The sequence below is a fragment of the Sparus aurata genome, chromosome 6, assembly GCF_900880675.1.
Source record: "Sparus aurata chromosome 6, fSpaAur1.1, whole genome shotgun sequence".
NCBI classification, from domain to species: Eukaryota; Metazoa; Chordata; class Actinopteri; order Spariformes; family Sparidae; genus Sparus; species Sparus aurata.
Genome location: NC_044192.1, coordinates 1233571 through 1254659, shown reverse-complemented (window position 1 = coordinate 1254659; position 21089 = coordinate 1233571). Strand labels below are relative to the sequence as shown.

Here is a 21089-nt window from a genome sequence, read left to right as displayed (position 1 = left end):
AATAAGTTTCCTACTGTGTTTTCACATATAGTCCTCTTTAAGGAACCAAACTCAGTCTCTCTCTGTTCACACTACAATTCATCTGGATCTCTTGATGATCTTTTCAATATTGTTGGAAATATTAACAATAAATACACTTAAAACAGACAAATAATGAGCCATTTAACTAAGTAGTCTACTCATCTGTGTTAGAAGCACAAAAAGACACTCACTCCTGAAACACTCAAAGTGGGATTTGAAGCCGAGTGGAGCACAGAACAAAACAGCATCACACATAAGAAGTTACAGAGTATAATCGCTCACATCAGGAGTTTTAGGACTGATGATGAAACCGATGGCTGGAAGCAGTATTGGCCTTTCTAGATCACCAATCAAAATGTTCTTTCTTGTCTTTATTATCATCTATAGCTGTTCATTTTTAGTGGCATCATTAAAAAACATTAAAAAATTGAGGGAATTAGTAGTTACATTTATTTAGCTTGATTCAAAGAAACAGTCAATAACAAAATGAAATGTTATCTGTAAACTGTAAAGAACAGAATTGTGAAAGATTCAGTGTCTCAGGTGTTTCAGTCTTTGGATTTAAATCTTTGTGTCGTGTCTTCTCTGCTCCTTCACAGAGAGAGGAAGCAGCCCACCTGCTGTGTTTGGTGTCAGGACGTCCTGAAGGATCCGGTCTCTACCAGCTGTGGACACTGGTTCTGCAGACGCTGCATCACATCATACTGGGACCAGTCTGCTTCACCAGGAGACTCCTCCTGTCCCCAGTGTGGAGGTAAGACCCAGAACAACAGCTGGACTGCAGACAGCCAGTCTGACCAGCACTGTACAGAGTAAGACTACATCTGTCTGCTGATTTCATCATGTCTGAAAACACTGTTGATTTAATAAAGTGACATTTGTTTGTGTCTCACTGCACAGACACTTAAGATCTTTATAAACATCACTACATCTAAAGACCATCTGAAATATAATAACATGTTTTTTTCTACTCTGTTCTGCACCACGTCTCATCACAACCAAAAGAAATACATTTAGATCTGATATGTTGATGATGATGGAGAAATATTTAACTGTGTAAAGCAGCAACATCACAGTTCTGTCAGACAGACTCACTGTCTTTTTTTTACCTGGTTAAATAAAGGATATTGATTGATTGATTGATTGATTGATATACTTTTATATTGATCGTTTTTATAGTGAAAATAAAATAATAATCATATTTTTTTTATTTTGTCTCTTTCAGTGAATGTTGGTCTGCAGGAGGTTTTAGATGAACATAAGATCAGTCTGAGGAGGAGATGTGAACGTGTGACTGAAGGAAGTGATGGAACAGGAAGTGATGGAACAGGAAGTGATGGAACAGGAAGTGGAACCCTCCTCAACAGGATCTACACTGAGCTCTACATCACAGAGGGACAGACTGAAGAGTTTAATACCCAACATGAGGTGAGGCAGCTTGAGGCAGCTTCCAAGATGGAGACCTCTAGTGAAACTCCAATCAGGTGCTGCGACATCTTTAAAGCCTCACCTGACCAACAGAGACGCATCAGAGTGGTTCTGACCAACGGCGTCGCTGGAGTTGGAAAAACCTTCTCGGTGCTGAAGTTCACTCTGGACTGGGCAGAGGGCTCCGAAAACCAAGATGTCAGTCTGCTGGTTCTGCTGTCGTTCAGGGAGCTGAACCTGATCAGAGATGAGCAGTACAGTCTTCTCAGGCTGCTCCATGTTTTCCATCCAACATTACAGAAGGTGACAGCAGAGAAGCTCGCTGTCTGTAAACTTCTCTTCATCTTTGACGGCCTGGATGAAAGCAGACTTTCACTGGATTTCAACAACCATGAGGTCGTGTCTGATGTCACACAGAAGTCATCAGTCAGCATGCTGCTGACAAACCTCATCCAGGGGAAGCTGCTTCCCTCGGCTCTCGTCTGGATAACTTCCAGACCTGCAGCAGCCAATCAGATCCCTCCTTCATGTGTGGACAGGGTAACAGAAGTACGAGGCTTCACTGACGTCCAGAAGGAGGAGTACTTCAGGAGGAGGTTCAGTGATGAAGATCTGTCCAGCAGAATCATCTCACACATCAAGACCTCCAGGAGCCTCCACATCATGTGTCTGATCCCAGTCTTCTGCTGGATCACTGCTACAGTTCTGGACCACATGTTGACTACAGACCAGAGAGGAGAGCTGCCCAAGACCCTGACTGACATGTACTCACACTTCCTGCTGGTTCAGACAAAGAGGAAGAAGCAGAAGTACCATGAGGGACGTGAGAAGAGTCCACAGGAGCTGACGGAGGCTGACAGGGAAGTTCTTCTGAAGCTGGGGAGGCTGGCGTTTGAACATCTGGAGACAGGAAACATCATGTTCTACCAAGAAGACCTGGAGCGCTGTGGTCTTAATGTCACAGAGGCCTCGGTGTACTCAGGAGTTTGTACAGAGATCTTCAGAAGAGAGAGTGTGATCTTCCAGAAAACAGTCTACTGCTTTGTTCATCTGAGCGTTCAGGAGTTTCTGGCTGCAGTCTACATGTTCCACTGTCACACCAACAGGAACACAAAGGTGGTGGAGGACTTCCTGAGAGGTTGGAGGTATAACAGTCTGTCATCCCTGGATGTCTTCCTCAGACATGTCATGCAGAAATCCTTTGAAAGTAAAAATGGCCACCTGGACCTGTTTGTTCGCTTCCTTCATGGCCTCTCTCTGACGTCCAACCAGAGACTCTTAGCAGGCCTGCTGGGTCAGACAGACAACAGTCCAGAAATCATCCAGAGAGCCATCAACAACCTGAAGGAGATGAACAGAGATGAGATCTCTCCTGACAGAAGCATCAACATCTTCCACTGTCTGACGGAGATGAACGACCACTCAGTCCATCAGGAGATCCAAGAGTTCCTGAAGTCAGAGAACAGATCAGAGAAGGAACTCTCTGAGATCCACTGCTCAGCTCTGGCCTACATGCTGCAGATGTCAGAGGAGGTTCTGGATGAGTTGGACCTGAAGAAGTACAGAACATCAGAACAGGGACGACTGAGACTGATTCCAGCTGTGAGGAACTGTAGAAAGTTTGTGTAAGTACAGATGTGTTAAACATGATGAAGTGAGGTAAAGCTGAAGCCTTCAGTATTAAAGATCAACACTTTACACACATGAATAATATAAAACCTCAACACTATACACGTTTACCAAAACAAGTATTAAACCTGCTGATTGAATAAATGATCATCACCAAGCTCAGAGTAGAAATGACATGAAGTCGTCTTGTTTCCAAAACATTCCACTAAATTATTACCCATAAAATGATAATTACACAATGTTTAGTTGTAATTCTTGTGTTTGTGCAGTGGGAGGCATTAAATGAATGAAATGGGAGATGAAAAGCAGATGGAGCCACAGAATAAAATGCATCAAAGATTGAGAAAATACACACAAACACATAAGTGAGGTAAATGCATACGAGTGCAGTTCCAACCTACAGTGACTTCACAGTTCACTGATCATCATGTGAACATGAAGCTGAACCAATATAAATCACAGCAGCCTGTAAACTAACATCTGACACGTTTACGTCTCACTTATTTCAACACTTTTGTCCTAAACTGTCATTTCTGCTTCATTATTTCCCTCAAGGACACTTCAACATGTATTTCTGTTTATTTATATGGCACTTTAAAAGCACTCACATCAGTTTGTTGGACACAAATAAAACAGCACAACAATGAAAGAGTCACAAGAAAAGTATTACAGGGACAATTACAAATATAAATATAAAGACAGCAGAATGAAGAAAACAGACAAACACAAATATGTCGAACCAAAATCAAACAAAGATGAAATCATCAGAATCAGCCATTAAAAGCTGTTTTATACAGGTGTGTTTTGAGGGGGATTTAAAATGGGCCACTGATTCAGCCCAGCTGATCTCCTCAGGCAGGTCAAAGTCTGGAGGCTCATGTGGAGCCGAGGAGCTCAAGTTTCAAACTACAAACCTTGTGATCGCTGACTGAGCAGCTCAGGCCGAACAGCTGACCAGCTGAGCTACAGCTGCTCATGTTCATGTGCTTTGTGATGCAAAATGTATAGAGTCTGTTTTCATAGTAAAGAGTCAGATTTGATCTGATTTAAATGTTTTATTATCTGTATTCACAGACTGTGGAGCTGTCGACTCTCAGAGACTCTCTGTGAAGTCGTCGCCTCAGCTCTGAAGTCCAACCCCTCACATCTGACACATCTGGACCTGAGTCAGAACTACCTGAATGATTCTGCAGTGAAGCGTCTGTGTTCTGGACTGGAGAGTCCAAACTGTCGACTGGGGGCTCTGAGGTCAGTTCATGCGTTTTTTCTGTTTGTTAAATTTAAATCTAGAACAGAAGATTTAAATTAATAAAATTTCCTTCAGTTCACACACACACACACACACACAGAGCTCAGTCTGATCAGTGATGAAGATGATGGAGGATGAAGCTCTCAGTCAGTCAGCTGTGTGTTGATGGAGATGACAGTGGTGATGAAGATCTGTGCTTTGATTACAGCTTTCTATGTGTGTGAGACAGAGCTGCTCGTTTGTGTTGAAGGTGAATCGATAGTGTAGAACTTTTCTGTTTGGTGTCGTGTGATTAAAATGATGTCCAGGCTGCTTAGAGTCGTACATCCAACTACAATACCTACAATTCCTTGGGAACAATCCCATAATTCCTCTGCAGTTTCCTGCAGGTCATTTCCTCAGCGAGTAGGAATGAGATGGATCGGTTAGGGCTGGGCAATAAAACAATAATGATATCTATCGCGATAGACACATGATCAATATCAATAGAAGATACGTTCGATAGTGCGTTCCATAATTTCACTGAACTTCGTTAGAAACAGGTTTTCTCTATCTCTCCACTCCGTTACATATTCCATATGTACGGGATATGACCCCCGCTGCTTGTCAGGACACTTGGATATTTCTTTAAGACACACCGGCTTGCCCGGCCGCGCCCCATTGCGTAGCTATAAAGCACCTGCGCCAGCGCGTAATCACTGATTGTTTGATCTCCACTTGTGCGTCAGGGTGCAGTATCACACAATCTACAGAAAACAAAAAACAAAGAAAGGAAAGTAAGGAAGGAGAGGAGACTGTACAGCTGTGTATCCGCTTACCGGAGTAAGTCGGGGTGTCTGTCTCTGGCAGCCTCCCTGGATTGCTGTGCAGAACTCATCCTGCCCGGTCGAGCCGGAGGTTCTCTGGCTCCTGGCAGCGGTGGCTGTGGGTTCTTCCCGGCGTATTGCTCGCAGCTCGTGAGCTGACACGCTCTGTGGATACGAGCTGAGTACTGACAGCATTGGAGCAGTGTCCTCTCCCCGGCGTATTGCTCGCGGCTCGTGGCCCGATGCGCTCGGTGGGATAATTACACATCGTGCACCTGGTCTGGGAGCTGGAGGTCTCTGGCTCCCGGCCTTGGCGGTGTCCTCTCCCCGGCGTATTGCCCGCGGATCGCGAGCTGACGCGCTCGGCGGCGAACATCTCTCCCAGTTCAAGCATCCCCTGGTGTTGGCCTCGGCTCAGGAGATCCTGCGGATCCTGCAGTCCCAGCTTGAGGCATAGAAGGCCGCTGTAACACTGCGAGGGTTGGTGGCAGCAATCAAGGCAGTGCGCATCGGGGAAATTGCACTGAGTACGGAGGACTGTGTGGTCATTTCCCGGTTTCTTTGAGGGGCCGAGCGATTTACGGTGTGCACCGCTGGTCCTGCAGTTACCCCCTGGGACTTGGATGTCGTCCTTGGGGCCCTTCAGCGTCCCCCCTTTGAACCTGTGGGGGGTGCTGACCTCAAATGGCTTTCCATGAAAACCGCCCTTCTGCTCGCTGTCACTTCAGCTAGAAGGGTGAGTGAACTCCATGCCTTGTCGGTGCATGGCGACTGCTGACGGTTTTCCCCAGACGGCTCGAGTGTGGTTCTCTGCACTAACCCTGCCTTCCTGCCTAAGGTCCTGACTGAGTTCCACCTGGCTCAGTCAGTCGAGCTTCAGTCTCTCTCCTCGCCTAGCGCTGGCGAGGAGGTTGAGCAGAGCCAGTCCGCACTTTGCCCGGTCAGGGCCTTGACAACGTACATTCGGCGTACTCAGACGGTCCGGAAGTCCGACCAGCTCTTTGTGTGTTACGACCATGGGCATTTGGGCAGGCACCTGTCAAAATCCAGGCTGTCGCACTGGGTTGTGGACACGATCCGACAGGCTTATTTGCTGTCGGGTGTGCCTGTTCCACCAGAGGTCCGGGCACACTTCACTCGGGGTGTGGCTGCCTCATGGGCCTTGTGGCAGGGGGCTTCCCTCGCTTCTATATGCTCCGCCGCCACGTGGTCGTCTCAGCCAACCTTTACTAGGTTTTACCGGTTGAATATGGCCACCAGCCCCTCCTTTGGGGAGTGTGTGCTGGGCGTGGCCCGATGGTAGGCATTTTTTGTCTCCCCTTCAGCCTTGAGTCTTGTTGGCTGATTGAGCGGCTGCTCCGCGAACAGGCTGGCCTTTGCGTCTTGCGGCGCCCTTGCCTGTCCCCCCTGGGTCAGTCCTGCTTCCGGCGGGCTTCCCTGGCAGCCCTTCCCTCCCATGGCCGGCCCTAGCGACTTGCAGGGCCTACTCCGGGGAGTTGTATATAGTTTACATTAGGGCTGCAACGATTAGTCGACGTAATCAATTACATCGACAATAAAAATTTCAGACACAGACTGTAGAACTAGAGGTTCTATGGTTGAGAAAATGTAGTGCTAAAAGTGCCAACAGACCGACTTCAGATATGTACTTTATATGACCCCACTTCCCATTAACATATTGTCAAGCAGCAATGTCAGCTTCTTCACTATTTTGTCTCATGTCTTAGATTTTGATTCTGAAATCTTGAAAATGATTTTTTTTTTCACCTGTAGTCACCATTTAAAGGGTTATTTTTCAGTGTTTTCTTATTTCAAATGGGTAAAAAAGAAAATCAATAATTATCAATATTGACTGATAAGAAACACTTATATCGTGATACATTTTTCAGCCATATCACCCCGCCCTAGGATTGGTGCTGGTACTCTGAAATAATTCTATAGAGTAACTGTGGTCAGTTGTGCACCAGAGGCAGGTTCAGAGTTCACCTGGCTCTTATGCTCACTGTGCCTGCAGCGTACAGAAGCAGGATGTTGGATTTACTTTTGTTTGCAAATCCACTCAACTGGTTTTCTTTAAGAGCTGTTGGCTGGGATATTTGTAGAAAGAAGCTCAGTGGTACGACGTGTTGTCTGAACACATCTGGAGCTCAAAGTGTTCACAGCTGTTCCAAACAGCCAAAGGTGGAGTGAAGAGCTGCTGGAGACACAACAATGGTTTAAATATGGAGAAGAGGCAGTGTTGTTTTCGTCGACGATGACGATGACGATGACGATGACGAAATTATTTCATTGAGGCCCCTTTTTTTCATGACGATAACGAGACGGTGACGAGATAAACATGGCTCTTTCATGACTAAAACATGACGAGACGTGTGTGAGTTTTCGTTGACGAGACGAGAATGGACGTAAATGTTAGTGGGTGGTCTGTCAGAAGTTTAAAATGCATGACATCGCTGCTTAATGTTCGTGTAGCAACTGGACAGCCGCTGAGACCCGGGAGATGCAGCGTCTCCTCGGTCTCCGTCTTCCTCGTTGTTCACTGTTGTAGCAGCAAGCTAGAAACGGTCGCTACTTTTAAATTAAAAGCCCCCCGCGAAGACCCCAGTTCTAAACTCAAATAGGGTGCAATGTAAAGCTCTTATTTTGAAGACAAATTTGTTGTCACTTTTTTTATTTTTTTTTTTATCTAACAATTTAGGTGCACAAAACCACAAGGTATAGAATAACAATCAGCGCATATCAGCACATTTCAACAATTTTTTCATGAATTGATGACCTACTTCATCACACATGAGTGTCACACATAAGTTGTGAAAATAGCAGATCTACAAGTTCAACACATTGTGAGCTTGTACATCTTTTGATTGACCTAAATTAATTTGATAAAAGACTATACTTATTCTTTTGTTTTTGTTTTTTACTTAAACTGACTAAAACTAGACTAAAACCTGTTTGAGTTTTCGTCGACTAGAACTGGACTAAAACTCTCACATATAGAAGTGACCAAAATTTGACTAAAACTAAAAAGCATTTTAGTCCAAAAGACTAAGACTAAATCTAAAATGGCTGCCAAAAACAACACTGAGAAAAGAGGTATCACATGTTCAGACAGTCTCTGCTGAAGACGTTCATAGTGTTTCACTCAGCTGTTCATATGAACAGTGACAGAAATAGTTGTGTAACAAATGAACAAAGAGCTGAGAGAGAAGTTCAAACCCCGCCTCTTTTCTCACCTCCACTCAGGTGACCAATCACACAGTGAGGTGTGTGTTAATGTTGGATTGTTGGTTTTAAAGTGACAGACACTGTTGGACACAGACCGTCCTAATGTGACATCAGAAAGGTGTGTTCATGTCAGGTCATGTGTTTTTTCTCTGTGTTTATTAAACTAGTGCCCATAGGAAGTATGTATTACTGTTAAGTAGCTTTTTCATGGATGGCCAAATTAGGCTGTGTTTGAAAGTGGGACGTCAGGGATATTTAGGTTTGTTGTGAAATTCGATATCGTTCAGTGTGTTAACATTTTATTGTTATGAAACGCACACCAACAATAAACCCATAAGCCAACATACTTAAACACTCCGGCTGTCATGATTCAAGCATTGCAATGCAAGAACCATTCAAAGTTGATGGGGTGGTAACAGCCATAAGAGCTAAGCAGGGTTTGGTGAAGTCGAACTGAGAAAGTAACACAGGGCCCTGATAGTTCTGAAAAACCGAACGTTGTAAGCACCAAAATAAAAGGGCCTATAGAAGCCCAACATGCCAGAAAGAAGGTAGAAACTTGAGAAACAGTTTTAGCCTTAGCAAACGCTCCTTAGCTAGCTGCTAGCAAGAACAGCGTTAGCAACACACCAGTCTTGCTAGCAAGAAGATAAACCAAGCAAAATGTGATCGTGCAACTAATATGAAAAACGCACATTAAAAACTTCATCATAAACACCAAAATACACTACTGAACAGAAGCCTAACATAGACAAATATAAGCCAAACATGCTAGCAAGATAGGAACTTGAAACACGTAACCATGTTCTAGCCGTAGCTAGCATTGGCAATGGATTAATAATGTAAGCAAAATAGTAAACGCACCAGCATGAAGTTAAGCCTGGAGAAACACTTTGAAACTTAAGAGTGTAACTTAAAGATGAGTACAGAGAGTATCCAGACATCCAGAATGTGTAGGGCTAAGGGAGGGAAGATTTTATGGATAACCTACATCAAGAGTGTGTAGCGTAGCAGCTAGCTACACACCAACATCCACAGGAACATCCACAGATTCAGATTCCAGTTTGTTATCCTCGCGTATCTCTTGCATACCAGCGTTCTGTGCAAGTATCCAATTCCGATTCAGTTTGTTGTGTTTCTCGCATATATCTCCACTCAAAGGAGCACTGTTCTTAAGGTGTGTTGTTTGAGACTCGAAACACAGGAGGTGGGGCGTGGGGTGGGCTCTGCAGTGATTGGCTCTGGTGCTCTGCAGTGATTGGCTCTGGTGTGCACAAATTCAGAGGCGTGGCTATGGTTGACAATGCTGGTCTTTGTAGTCCAAACAAATCCGAGGTTGCACACCCTTCAACCAGACAGCAGCCATGTTGAAAATCTCAGGTCAGTCTGATCCTGATATGCAGAGATATTTCATGCACACACACTATAATTGTAGTTATTAATGTGTTGTGAACAGTTGGGTGAATGTTGTGTTGACAGTGTTATGACCCTAGAGGTCATGAATGTTTCTATTTATCTGTTTTTTTATTATCCCTCTTTTACCTGTGAGTATGAGTGTGTGTGAGATTGGTTGCAGGTGTGTTTGAGTGGTTGTAGGTTGTCCCCGGGAGCTGATTGGTTCCAGCCTGGAAGACAAGGGTTTAAAGGCTGGCTCCTCCCAGTTCCTGGGGGCTCTCTCCTCCATTGTTCCAGACTGCCACCAGCAAGCATGTTTGTGTGCAATCCGTGTTTGTTAATAAAACCATTTAAAAATGCTATTGCTGGTGGTGCTTGGAGGATGGGGATGGGGGGGGCTCACACTCTTGTTGCACCAGGGTTTCCCCTAGGCCCTGGTCATAAGAACAGGATGATGTTCCCATGATGATCCACAATAGAGGTGAAGCCACGCCCCTTCTGCTCGACCACCTGGGACCTTATTTCAGAACAAATGAGACAAATAATTTTCTGCTCTGGTTTGAATTGTGTCATGAATCTCACAGATGATGTTTGTCAGTTTAAAAGAAAACATTTTCTCAAGAAAGTCTCAGTTTGTCATAAAACTACTAAAATATAAGACTGGAAATATGTGATTATAAACTTTATGCTTATATATATACTTATTTATACTTTACTTTATTTACCACAAACAGACACTTTCTAGACTGAAATCAGGTCACATGAGGTCCACCTGAAGGGGTGGGACTTCTCCCTATAGAGAGGTGTAGTCTGTAGACCTAAAACCAGAAATCTGTTTGTTTGTTTTGGGCACCCCTGTTGTCCTCTGGTGGACAAACTATGCAACGCCAACACTCATAACATGGTTGAAGGGTGTTTTTCGTCTTTTTATTTTTTAAATATTAATTTATTGCCATTATAAATGCTGATACCGATAGTTTGGAAAATGCTCCACATTTAAACACATCTGATTGTAGTATAAATGGTTTTATCTACATAATTTATTCTATATTCAGATTGAGGTGCTGCAGTTTGTCAGAGATCAGCTGTGCCTCTCTGGCCTCAGCTCTGAGGTCCAACACCTCCCATCTGAGAGAGCTGGACCTGAGAGGAAACGAGCTGAAGGATTCTGGAGTGAAGTTTATCTGTACTGTACTGGAGAGTCCAAACTGTCGACTGGAGACTCTGAGGTCAGTACACCAACACTATTTCTTGATTTTAGAAAATGTCCACCGTGTTTTAAGTTCATAATATTTGGTAAAAAGAGTTGTTGGTGTGTGTGTTTGGTTCTTGTGATGTTTCTTGGGCTCGATTTTAGACTAAATTTTTAACATTGTGATGAGGGAGGGCTTCAAAAATCACTAGGCGTTTTCGTAGATGTATGCATGTGTTTGTGTGCATAAAATCTAAATATGTTATAAAATCTAAATATGTGGTAATAACTTAAGTTTCATAATAAGATATAAAATTTGTCAATGTATATCTATTATGTATAATATATTATAGGTTAAGTATGTATATTTGTATGTGTGAGTGTGTGTGTGTGTGTGTGTATATATATGTGTATATATATATATATATATATATTATATATATATATATATGTGTATATATATATATATAATGTGTATATATATATATGTGTATATATATATATATATATATGTGTGTGTATATATATATGTGTGTGTGTATATATATATGTGTGTGTGTATATATATCTATATATAATATATGATATATATATAGATGATGGGAGAGATAGATAGATATATGTATGAGGGAGAGAGAGATAGAGAGAGAGAGAGAGGAGAGAGAGAGATGAGAGAGAGAGAGATGAGGAGAGAGAGAGATAGAGAAGATGATGTATATATATTATATATATAGATATATATATAATATATTATATAGAGAGGAGAGAGATATATATATATACTATATATAATATAATTACATATATATATATATATATATATATCAATGTTTGTTCAGCAATATGTATATTTTCATAAAAAGGTGTGTATGTAAATATATTTACACTAATTATCAAATTAAATTAAACTAATTTTACTTTTTGTTATGTTTTCACATGCATTTATTCCTTCATGAATGAGTGATCTGTACACTGGAGACCCTCTGAACTAATGTTAGTTTAAAATTGATAAAGTGTTAAAGGTGTAACACTAGGGCTGCACAATTACTTGCAAAATAATCAAATACACAATATGACTTAAAGCCCCTGTACAGACTTTTCATTTAGTGTTGATTTTGGCGGCCCCGCTGGACGAAAGCGGTAGTGTTTTGCCGGAATGAAGACTGCATTTCCCATGAGCTCTAGCGCCCACTGTCGTGAAGACGTTTGTCTGGCCGGCGCGTGTAGATTTGTTTTGGAAACGTCGGAAAGACGACGGGACTTGCTTTGAAAACTTTTTTTTTTTTTAGCAGCTATCTGCAGCGTGCATATGGACGAGGTAATGTGTCTATTTGTATTTCTACTTAATATAATATGCCGCCGGTGAAACAAAGTAATGCTGCTGTTGCACTGCAATTTCCCAGCTATATATATTACCCACGGTGCTACAGAGCTAGCGTTACAGCAAAGTCACAGTGATTGTGATGGATGTTTTGTTCTAAGTAAGAAACTGAATCATTTATAATGACAGAGGATATTACCGATGCATCGTTGCAGGTCGGCTGGGCTGATACACACAGCTGAAATGGATGCGTGATCTAAGACGTTTGTTGTCGTTTTCACGAGTGTAGTAACTAGAGCTAATCTAGTGGTAATGTTAGCCAGCTTTGTTGTAACAACATGAATTCATGTATTGCTGTAAACTACGTCCCGCATTACATTTCATAAATGAAATAAAATTTACAAACCTGTCTAGGAGGAATCGGGCGAATTATGGATCCGACTTGAATCCCTTCAAGCCCCGCAACTCTCTCCATCTCTGGAAGGAATCGCCAATGTTTATCCATGTTTTAGCCCTAGCTCGATCGGATTCCCTCTCTGCCTTTCGTTGGTCTTCGGTTCTAATTCTTTTTCTTTTCTTTGTCTCATTATCAGCCATGACAAAAGTTTTAGCTCGGTTAGCACTGGCTAGCGTAGCAACAAAACAGCTATGCCGTATCCTGAATGTCGTCAGTTCCGGTCTGACTGCCTTAAATCGTTTCGTCAGTGGTCCGACCCGACCAATGCCTTTCAGAGGTATAGAATTAGACTACTTAGAAAAAGCGTATCTTCACGCTGATGGGCTCATTTGCTGTTGTAGGTAACAGAGACACATCATCAGAAACCAGAGACTTTTGCATATCCAGTTAAAAACTCCGTACAGGGGCTTTAAGTGCAATATACAAATCGCAAGAACTGCAATTATTTTATAAGGTAAAATATGTCACAAAAAAGTGTTGTAATGATATTTTGTAGAGCTGCGAAGATGTTCTGACCTACAAAGTTTCTTCTCCAGACGTAATAGAACATGTTTGTTTGGCAGAGACGGGGAGAAATGCCACATCATCATGATTTTACTAGTTTTTCAGTGACAAGGAAAATTGTGATGTGAAATTTAATCATCCATAATAATAATGAATAATATCGCAATATCTGACAAAATAATTGTTATTTAACTTTTTCACCGTATGGTGCAGCCCTAAAAAACACAATGACAAAGTCACTTGACTCATTTTAGAGAAAAGCTCATTGATGAAGACATAGTAATGTTAAGCTCCACATTTAAACACATCTGATTGTAGTACAAATGGTTTCATCTACATAATTTATTCTATATTCAGATTGTGGGGCTGCAGTTTGTCAGAGATCAGCTGTGATTCTCTGGCCTCAGCTCTGAAGTCCAACCCCTCCCATCTGAGAGAGCTGGACCTGAGTTACAACAAGCTGCAGGATTCAGGAGTGAAGCTTCTCTCTGCTGAACTGGAGAGTCCAAACTGTCGACTGGAGACTCTGAGGTCAGTACACCAACACTATTTCTTGGTTGTAGAAAATTTCCACTTTGTAAAGTTTGTAATAATTGGTAAAAAAGAGTTGTTGGTGTTAAGGCTACCACAAACGATATTATGATAGTCAACTGATCACCGATTATTTTTTTTCAATTAGTCGATTAATTGGATCATACTTAAATTGAATGTAAAACATACAGCTTATCGCACCAGCATGCAGCTGCTCTTATATAACCATTATTAGCTTTCAGCTTTAAGGTGTTTAAAGTGTTTAAGGTATATGCTAACTAAAAATAAAGACAATTAAGATGATAGTTCATTAAACCTTTAATGAAATATGCAGCTTGTAGCAACAAACAATTCTTTAATTGTGTAGCATAAAGTGCAAACAGCTGAGTAAAATAAGGATAAGGCACTGGCCTAAACAACACATAAACAAATACTTAAGGTTTTTTAGGTTTTTCTTTCCATTATTTGTCTCTGGCATCAAACATACGTAGTAGTTTATACTGTGAATATGGTTCACAAATCTTGTTCGTAATCTAGAGCCAATGTAGGCTATATTAAAAGATGCAATATATGTTAATACCACATTCTGTATGATTCTATATGAAGCAGAGTTATGGAAATGAAGGACACATGAATGTAATTTTTACACTCACTGTCTCCCTTATAAACTCAGTTCATGTGAATAATATCACTATTCCTACAATGACTCCTTCGAGTCAAAGCGAGTAAACTCATCAAGCCAGTATGAGGGAAAATCAGCTGTGATTGTGCTACTGTGGTTCATAGTAAAGTACAACAGACCGCTGTAATCAAGTAACAGACATATTTTCATAACTTCGCAGGTAGTCCGACTTCCTCTCTGACTTTTCTCCAAGCACTGTCCTTTATTGTCCGGTCTCTGTATGCGTGTGCAGCGGCAGTAGACAGCTCAGGGTCAGGAAGCAGACCCGGAGCGCTGCTGTTGGCGCTGTAGCCCGGCTCGGAGCGACACCACAAACGAGAAAAGCTAGCTGCTCTATTGCTGTGCTAACTGGGGCCAATGCTCTGTGCTCTGGCCCCGGAACTAGTTAGCTCCGTACTATACTACCACACTCCATACGCATACAGAGACCGGAGCTCGGGAGCTAGTTTTTCAATGACAAGGAAAATTGTGATGTAAAATGTAATCATCCATAATAATAATAAATAATATTGTAATAGCTGTCAAAATAATTGCAATATCACTTTTTGACCATATCGTGCAGCCCTAATGACAATGACAATGACAAAGTCCCTTGATTAATTTTAGAGAAAAGCTCATTGATAAAGACATAGTAATGTTAAGCTCCACATTTAAACACATCTGATTGTAGTACAAATGGTTTCATCTACATAATTTATTCTATATTCAGATTGCGGGACTGCAGTTTGTCAGAGATCAGCTGTGCCTCTCTGGCCTCAGCTCTGAAGTCCAACCCCTCCCACCTGAGAGAGCTGGACCTGAGTCACAACAACCTGAAGGATTCAGAAGTGAAGCTTCTCTGTGCTGGACTGGAGAGTCCAAACTGTCGACTGGAGACTCTGAGGTCAGTAGAGGGTTTGAGTCAGTTCCTGCTGGTTTCTGCAGCATTGAGTCAGCCAATCAGATCAACCAGCAACTTGTTGTTATCATGTGTTTGAGTTAGGGATGCACATTTTTAATGTTTTTTATGACCGATAACCGACGCTCATTAACCGATTAAAAACCGTTATTACACGGCTCTTCTTAATGCTGCAGAAAGCTCCATTCTTGAAAGTGGCTTTTTTGCCTCTGATTCACGTATTTTGTATCACTCCGCGCTTGAAGAGGGAGAAGTGAAACGGCATCAGCTTGGCGAACTATTTCTCTGCTGAAAAACACTGTGGACGCCTGAACGGTAACAAATAAATTGTAAAAAGACATACTGTGTGACGTTTTTTTTTTTTTTTTGCAGCCGTGTAATAAGCGGGATAATGTATAGAACGGCAGTCATTATCGGGAAATTATCGGGAAAATAATTCCCTTCAGGACGGATCAGATGGATCCGGTTCGTCCTGTCTGGACTTATTTTCTGTGTGATCTCCTCAGACAGCAGCGCGTCGCATCTTCTCCCTGCCATCATGGAGGGCAAAGTTTACTGTGATGGTCCTCCATCATCTGATCCTGGCTGTTTGCTTCGTAAGTGTTACTGCATTGTACTGGTACTGTTTGAATATTTCAGTGCTGTACCGCATAGTTTGCAAATAACCTCATCTCCTTTTCAGTCGAAATTGTCCCACACAGAACTCCTTTTTGCTCGCTTCATTTTTGCACATAAAGGCACGTGTTGCACGTGTGGCACAAGTCAACATGCTTCCATGAGTTGATTGACAAGTAGCTAAAAAAAAATGTAACCGATAGTATTAATCGGTCAAAGTTCCTGTTATCTGTTAATGGTTGAATGGTTAACCATGTGCATCCCTAGTTTGAGTTGATGTGAATACAACTGTTTTCATCTCTACAGGAAAGAAAGCTGGATTGCAGCTGACAGCATCAGATGTTTAGAGACAGTTTGCTCTCATTTCAACACTAAAGAACTGATTGATTTGCAGATCAGAGAACCTTCATGAGATTTAGTGATCATGTGATCTTAATATAGAGCAGAATCTCTGCTGTAGTTCAATAACCACAGCTGATGGTTTTCTCTACAGACTTTATGAACATGGATATATCTGTCCATTTGATCAGTCCACATATTTTTATAAAAGACTCATATTTACATATTTGTCTCATAATATTTTAAAGTAGATGAAATATTCAAATGTCACAAAGACATTTAAATCTAACAGCAGAAAATCATAATTATAGTGAGCAGTATCCCAGTTTCTGCACTAATGATGCATTCAGGGACTCTAAGCTGTTAATTGTGTACTTCGGTGAAATCTGCAGAGTTAACAGACTTGATATCCAAAGTGTCTGCAGGTCCTTTAAGCTTCACTCCCACACATTCACATGAGAGCTGAAAGGAAGCTGGCTACGCTACACAGCTGCTCCACTTCTGGTGCTGCTGGTCTTTATAGTGGATGTGCTGCATCACTGACTGAAAACTAATCAGAAGAATCTCTGTAAACATTCATGACTTCTGTTGTCTCTCTTCTCTCATCAGATGGAAATGATCTCTGTAAGGGTGGTGGTGTGGAGAGGATCAGCTGTGTCCCGATGATCCAGAGAGATTGAAGCAGCAGAATCAACTGAGATGACCCTCAGTGCTGCGGTCTGAACTGCTCTAAAATCTGCTTTAGTGTTAAGTTAACAATCATCCATTTATGTGTAGAGACACTTACGTAAAAAGTGGCAAGTGTGGAGATTAGATGTGCAGTGGTAGAAAACTGTGGCAAATAACCAAATTATATTCAGCGTGGTGGGAGTCACCAGGCAGATGGAAGATGGAAATCAAGAGAAAGTGTTTTCAGACTGATGCGATGTGAGACCAGTGGGCTCACCTAGCCCCAACAACCCACACGAAGGCCAGTTGAGTCAACGACCCACAAGTGGCCCAACGACTCTGAAACTCAGAGCGCACGTGTGTCTTTAGTGACTCTTTAAAAAGACACTCCCACACAGAGTTTAAAGGCCTACAAACTCAACTCCAGTTAGTAAGAACTAAAGAAGCCTCTTGGATGAGACGTGAAATGTCTTAACCCTCTGTGGTCGACTGATACGCCGGTGCGTCCAAATCACGTGACCAATTTAAGATGATGTAACAGTAAGAAGCAGCCTCACTGAGTCTCCGTTTCAACTTCAACAAACTATAAAACAGTTTTAAATTGTGTTGATAGGCCAAGTAAAACTGGACATACAATAAAAAAATGTACGCAACTCTTTCTCATGAATATTGTCGTCACGTTTAGTGCGCGTTTGCAGGCAAAAAAAAACAAGTGACACCCCCATTTCTTTGTAATTCACTTTTTATTGCTTACAGTACAACAAAAAGACCAACATACATGAACAACGTCAAGAACATACCAACATGACATGAAAAGCAACAAAAACAACAACAGCAAAACAAACCAAAACAAAACAGGGGCTCAGGGGACAGCCCTGCCTTGTACCCTAGTGAAGGGTGAAATGTGGGGACATCTTTCCATTTGTAAGCACTGAGGCCTTGGGGTTACTATATATAAGTCTAATCCATTTTATAAAAGAGGAGCCTAATCCAAATCTAGATAGCGTCCTGAACATATATCCCCACTCCACTCTATCAAACACTGGGCGATAGCTTCCGCATTTCTGCGCATCCTTGCCTTTTTTATGTATCAGAGTAATTACTGCTGATTGCATGCTTTCTGGCATTGTGCCCCTTTCAATTGCATCCTTGAATACTATCACTAACCTTGGTGGTATTAAGTCCACAAATTCTTTATAAAAATCTGTTGGTAGCCCATCATCGCCGGGGGATTTCCCAGAGCAAATTTTTTTAATGGCTTGCTGAACCTCATCTAAAGTTATATCCCCCCCTATTTCTTTTTGTTTTTCCTCAGACAGGGTCGGCAGATTCACCTTGGACAAGAATTTGTCTATACCCTCCTGATCAATTGTGCCTTGTAATGAATACAATTTTTGGTAAAATACTCTAAATGTTTCATTAATCTCCCCTCTGTCTGTCACTAAAGTCCCAATTTCATTCTCCACAGAGGTTATTAAAGTGCGATTATACTGTTGTTTAACTCTCTGGGCCAGAAACCTCCCTGCTGCTTCACCTTGTTCGTAGTACTTCTGTCTGCATTGAAACAGTGCATACTCTGCCTTCTTCTGTAGAATAGAGTTTCATTTTGTTTAGCTGTGTAAGCACTACTGGATCCAATTGGGATGCATATCATTTTTCAAGATCTTTAATTTCTTTCTCCAATTAGTCGAATAGTAGTTTGTTTTTTCAAATAGGAGCTGTGTTGTATTAAGCGACCCCTCAAGCAGGCTTTAAACGCATCCCATTCTAGACCTGGGTTAGAGGTTGTTCCTTCATTGAATTCCCAATACTCCCAATAGATGTAGATCCAGAACTTAACACCATGTAAACTGGAGCATGATCTGATAATACAATATTGCCAATTGAAGCAGCGATAGTTACACTCACTAATTGTTTAGATATTAGGCAAAAGTCTATCCGTGAATACGAAGAATGTGGGTTACAGTAGAAGGTGTACTCCCTATCTTGTGGGTGTAGAGTCCTCCAAATGTCAACTAGACCAAGCTCCTCTTCTAAAACATCAATGGCTACCTGAGATTTATGTACTAATCTCGTAATTTTAGATTTATCTAGGGCCAGGTCTCTTACCTGATTGAAATCTCCCCCTATGATAACATATGTATTCCCCATTTGTTTCACCACATTGCAAATGTCAGCAAAAAAGATCTGGAGAATCTATATTTGGTGCATAGATATTAATAAGAGAGGATCTACTGCCAAACAGGTCTATACTGATAGCAACCCACCCGCCTTCCCTGTCCGAGAGTTGCTTGGGGATAGTGATGTTTAAGTTCTTACAAATTAATATACAGATGCCTCGCTGGCTAGATGAATAGGCACTGTAAAATATTTTACCAACCCAATCCCTCTGTAACTTGGTTGATTCCTCGTTATTTAAATGAGTTTCCTGCAAAAAGCAGATGTCTACTTTCTTTTGTTTTCGATATAGCAGATGTTTCTTCCTCTTAATAGCAAGATTTGCCCCTTTAATATTCCATGATAAAAATCTAAGCATGTCTACCATATTAATATAACACTTCTGTTAATTTACCCTCAGCCATCCTGTCAAGCTCTGATATATATATACCAGTTAAAGTGGAAACATGTGAGAAATGACCCAGATTGGACGTCTCCCTGTGTTGAAAATGTGCACATGTATGAAACAGAAAAAAGAAAGAAAAAAAAACAACCAAAAAAAACAAACACACACATAATAGCTGGAAAACCCAAGTGAGAACCTTGAGAAGAACAAGATGGTTCTCCATAAGCCCTTAAACCAAAACAACGGAATAATACGTCTGTGAAGCCCAAAGTCCTGACCCAACAAACACCGCCCCCTCCACATACTTCAAATACATTATCTTATCTGAACTTAACTCAGCATGTATTTTGTTCAAACAACCAAATACATCCAAAACCTAGGCCATATAAGAACAGGAGCTCAATGTCCTTTACTTAGGTCCATCTACAGAGAAGTAAGTCACTAATTGTGTCTGATTTACTCCAAAATAATATAATAAACCTGCTATTATTATACAGTTATTGATTTTTTATTTATTATATTTTTCCCCTAAGAGAAAAGGAACAAATGTAACAATATCACAATGATTTAACTTCTTTACACCCTGGTGAATACAAACATATTCAAACAATATAGATATGATATTATGTACCTGAAGACCAGAGTGTGGCTCACATAGTTCACCTGAATGGAGCCTTGAGTGGCTCATCTGACATCTCCAGTAATCAATAATATCCTCTGTGTCGCTATGGGATCTTCATGAAGCTCTCCCAGAGATGAAGCTTCTCGCCTCCTCTGGAGAAGTGAAGGTGTGTCAGATCAAGTCCCATACGGACCAAAAAAGAATGATGTGGACTGTCAGTTGGAGAGTGCTGGTTCACATCCTGGGCATTGCCGAGGTGCACTTAAACAAGGCACCAACCCCTAACACTGCTCATTGGGCGCTGTAGCATGTGTGGCTGCCCCTTCGCTCACCTCGTCTACACTGCATGTGTGTGTTTGTGTGTGCGCACCTGTGTGTAATGTGAGTGGAAAAAAGAATTTCCCAATTTGGGATTATAATAGTATATCAAAAAAGAAAAAAAAAATTATCTGCCACCACTCTCAGCACGGCTGGGTATAACATGGTGTACCGAAGTCCCTTCTGCAGCTGTTTCTTCACTCCGTCAAACTTCTTGCATCTCTGAATAACGTCCTGTGAGAGATCTTGAAAAAAAGATACTCGCTTGCCTCTCCATTCCACTCGCTCCTTCTCCCGGGCCACTCGCAGCACTGCTTCTCTGGCTCCAACCTTCAGGAAACGCACCAGGACATGCTGGTCTCGGTTGCCCAGCTGACCTGCTCTATGGGCGCGTTCAATTTCAAGGTCCAGGCCCATTTCGATGCTCAGTGTTTCCTCCAGAAATGTCCGAACAAACTGTTGCATGTCTCTTCCTTCGGCTCCCTCCAATATTCCAACTATACGGACATTATTACGGCGGCCGGCGTCTTCTAAGTACGTTACTTTCTCTTGAAGCAGTGCAATGGTTTTGGTATCCGTTTCCACCGTAGCACCCATGCTTTGATCTTTATCTTCCAAGGCTGAA

General features: G+C 41.8%; 2 protein-coding genes across 2 annotated transcripts in view; one reads left to right on the top strand and one right to left on the bottom strand.

Moving 5' to 3' along the window:
• Nucleotides 1-21089, bottom strand: part of pcbp4 (poly(rC) binding protein 4) — a 488978-nt gene that overhangs the window by 352161 nt on the left and 115728 nt on the right. The window lies entirely within an intron of this gene.
• LOC115582690 (NLR family CARD domain-containing protein 3-like) lies at nt 1381-19687 on the top strand (the record flags this gene model as incomplete). Its single annotated transcript, XM_030418804.1, has 6 exons — nt 1381-3074; nt 4153-4326; nt 10809-10982; nt 13585-13758; nt 15150-15323; nt 16902-19687. Coding segments are annotated over 6 exons (2400 nt in total), but the record flags the coding sequence as incomplete, so codon positions are not given.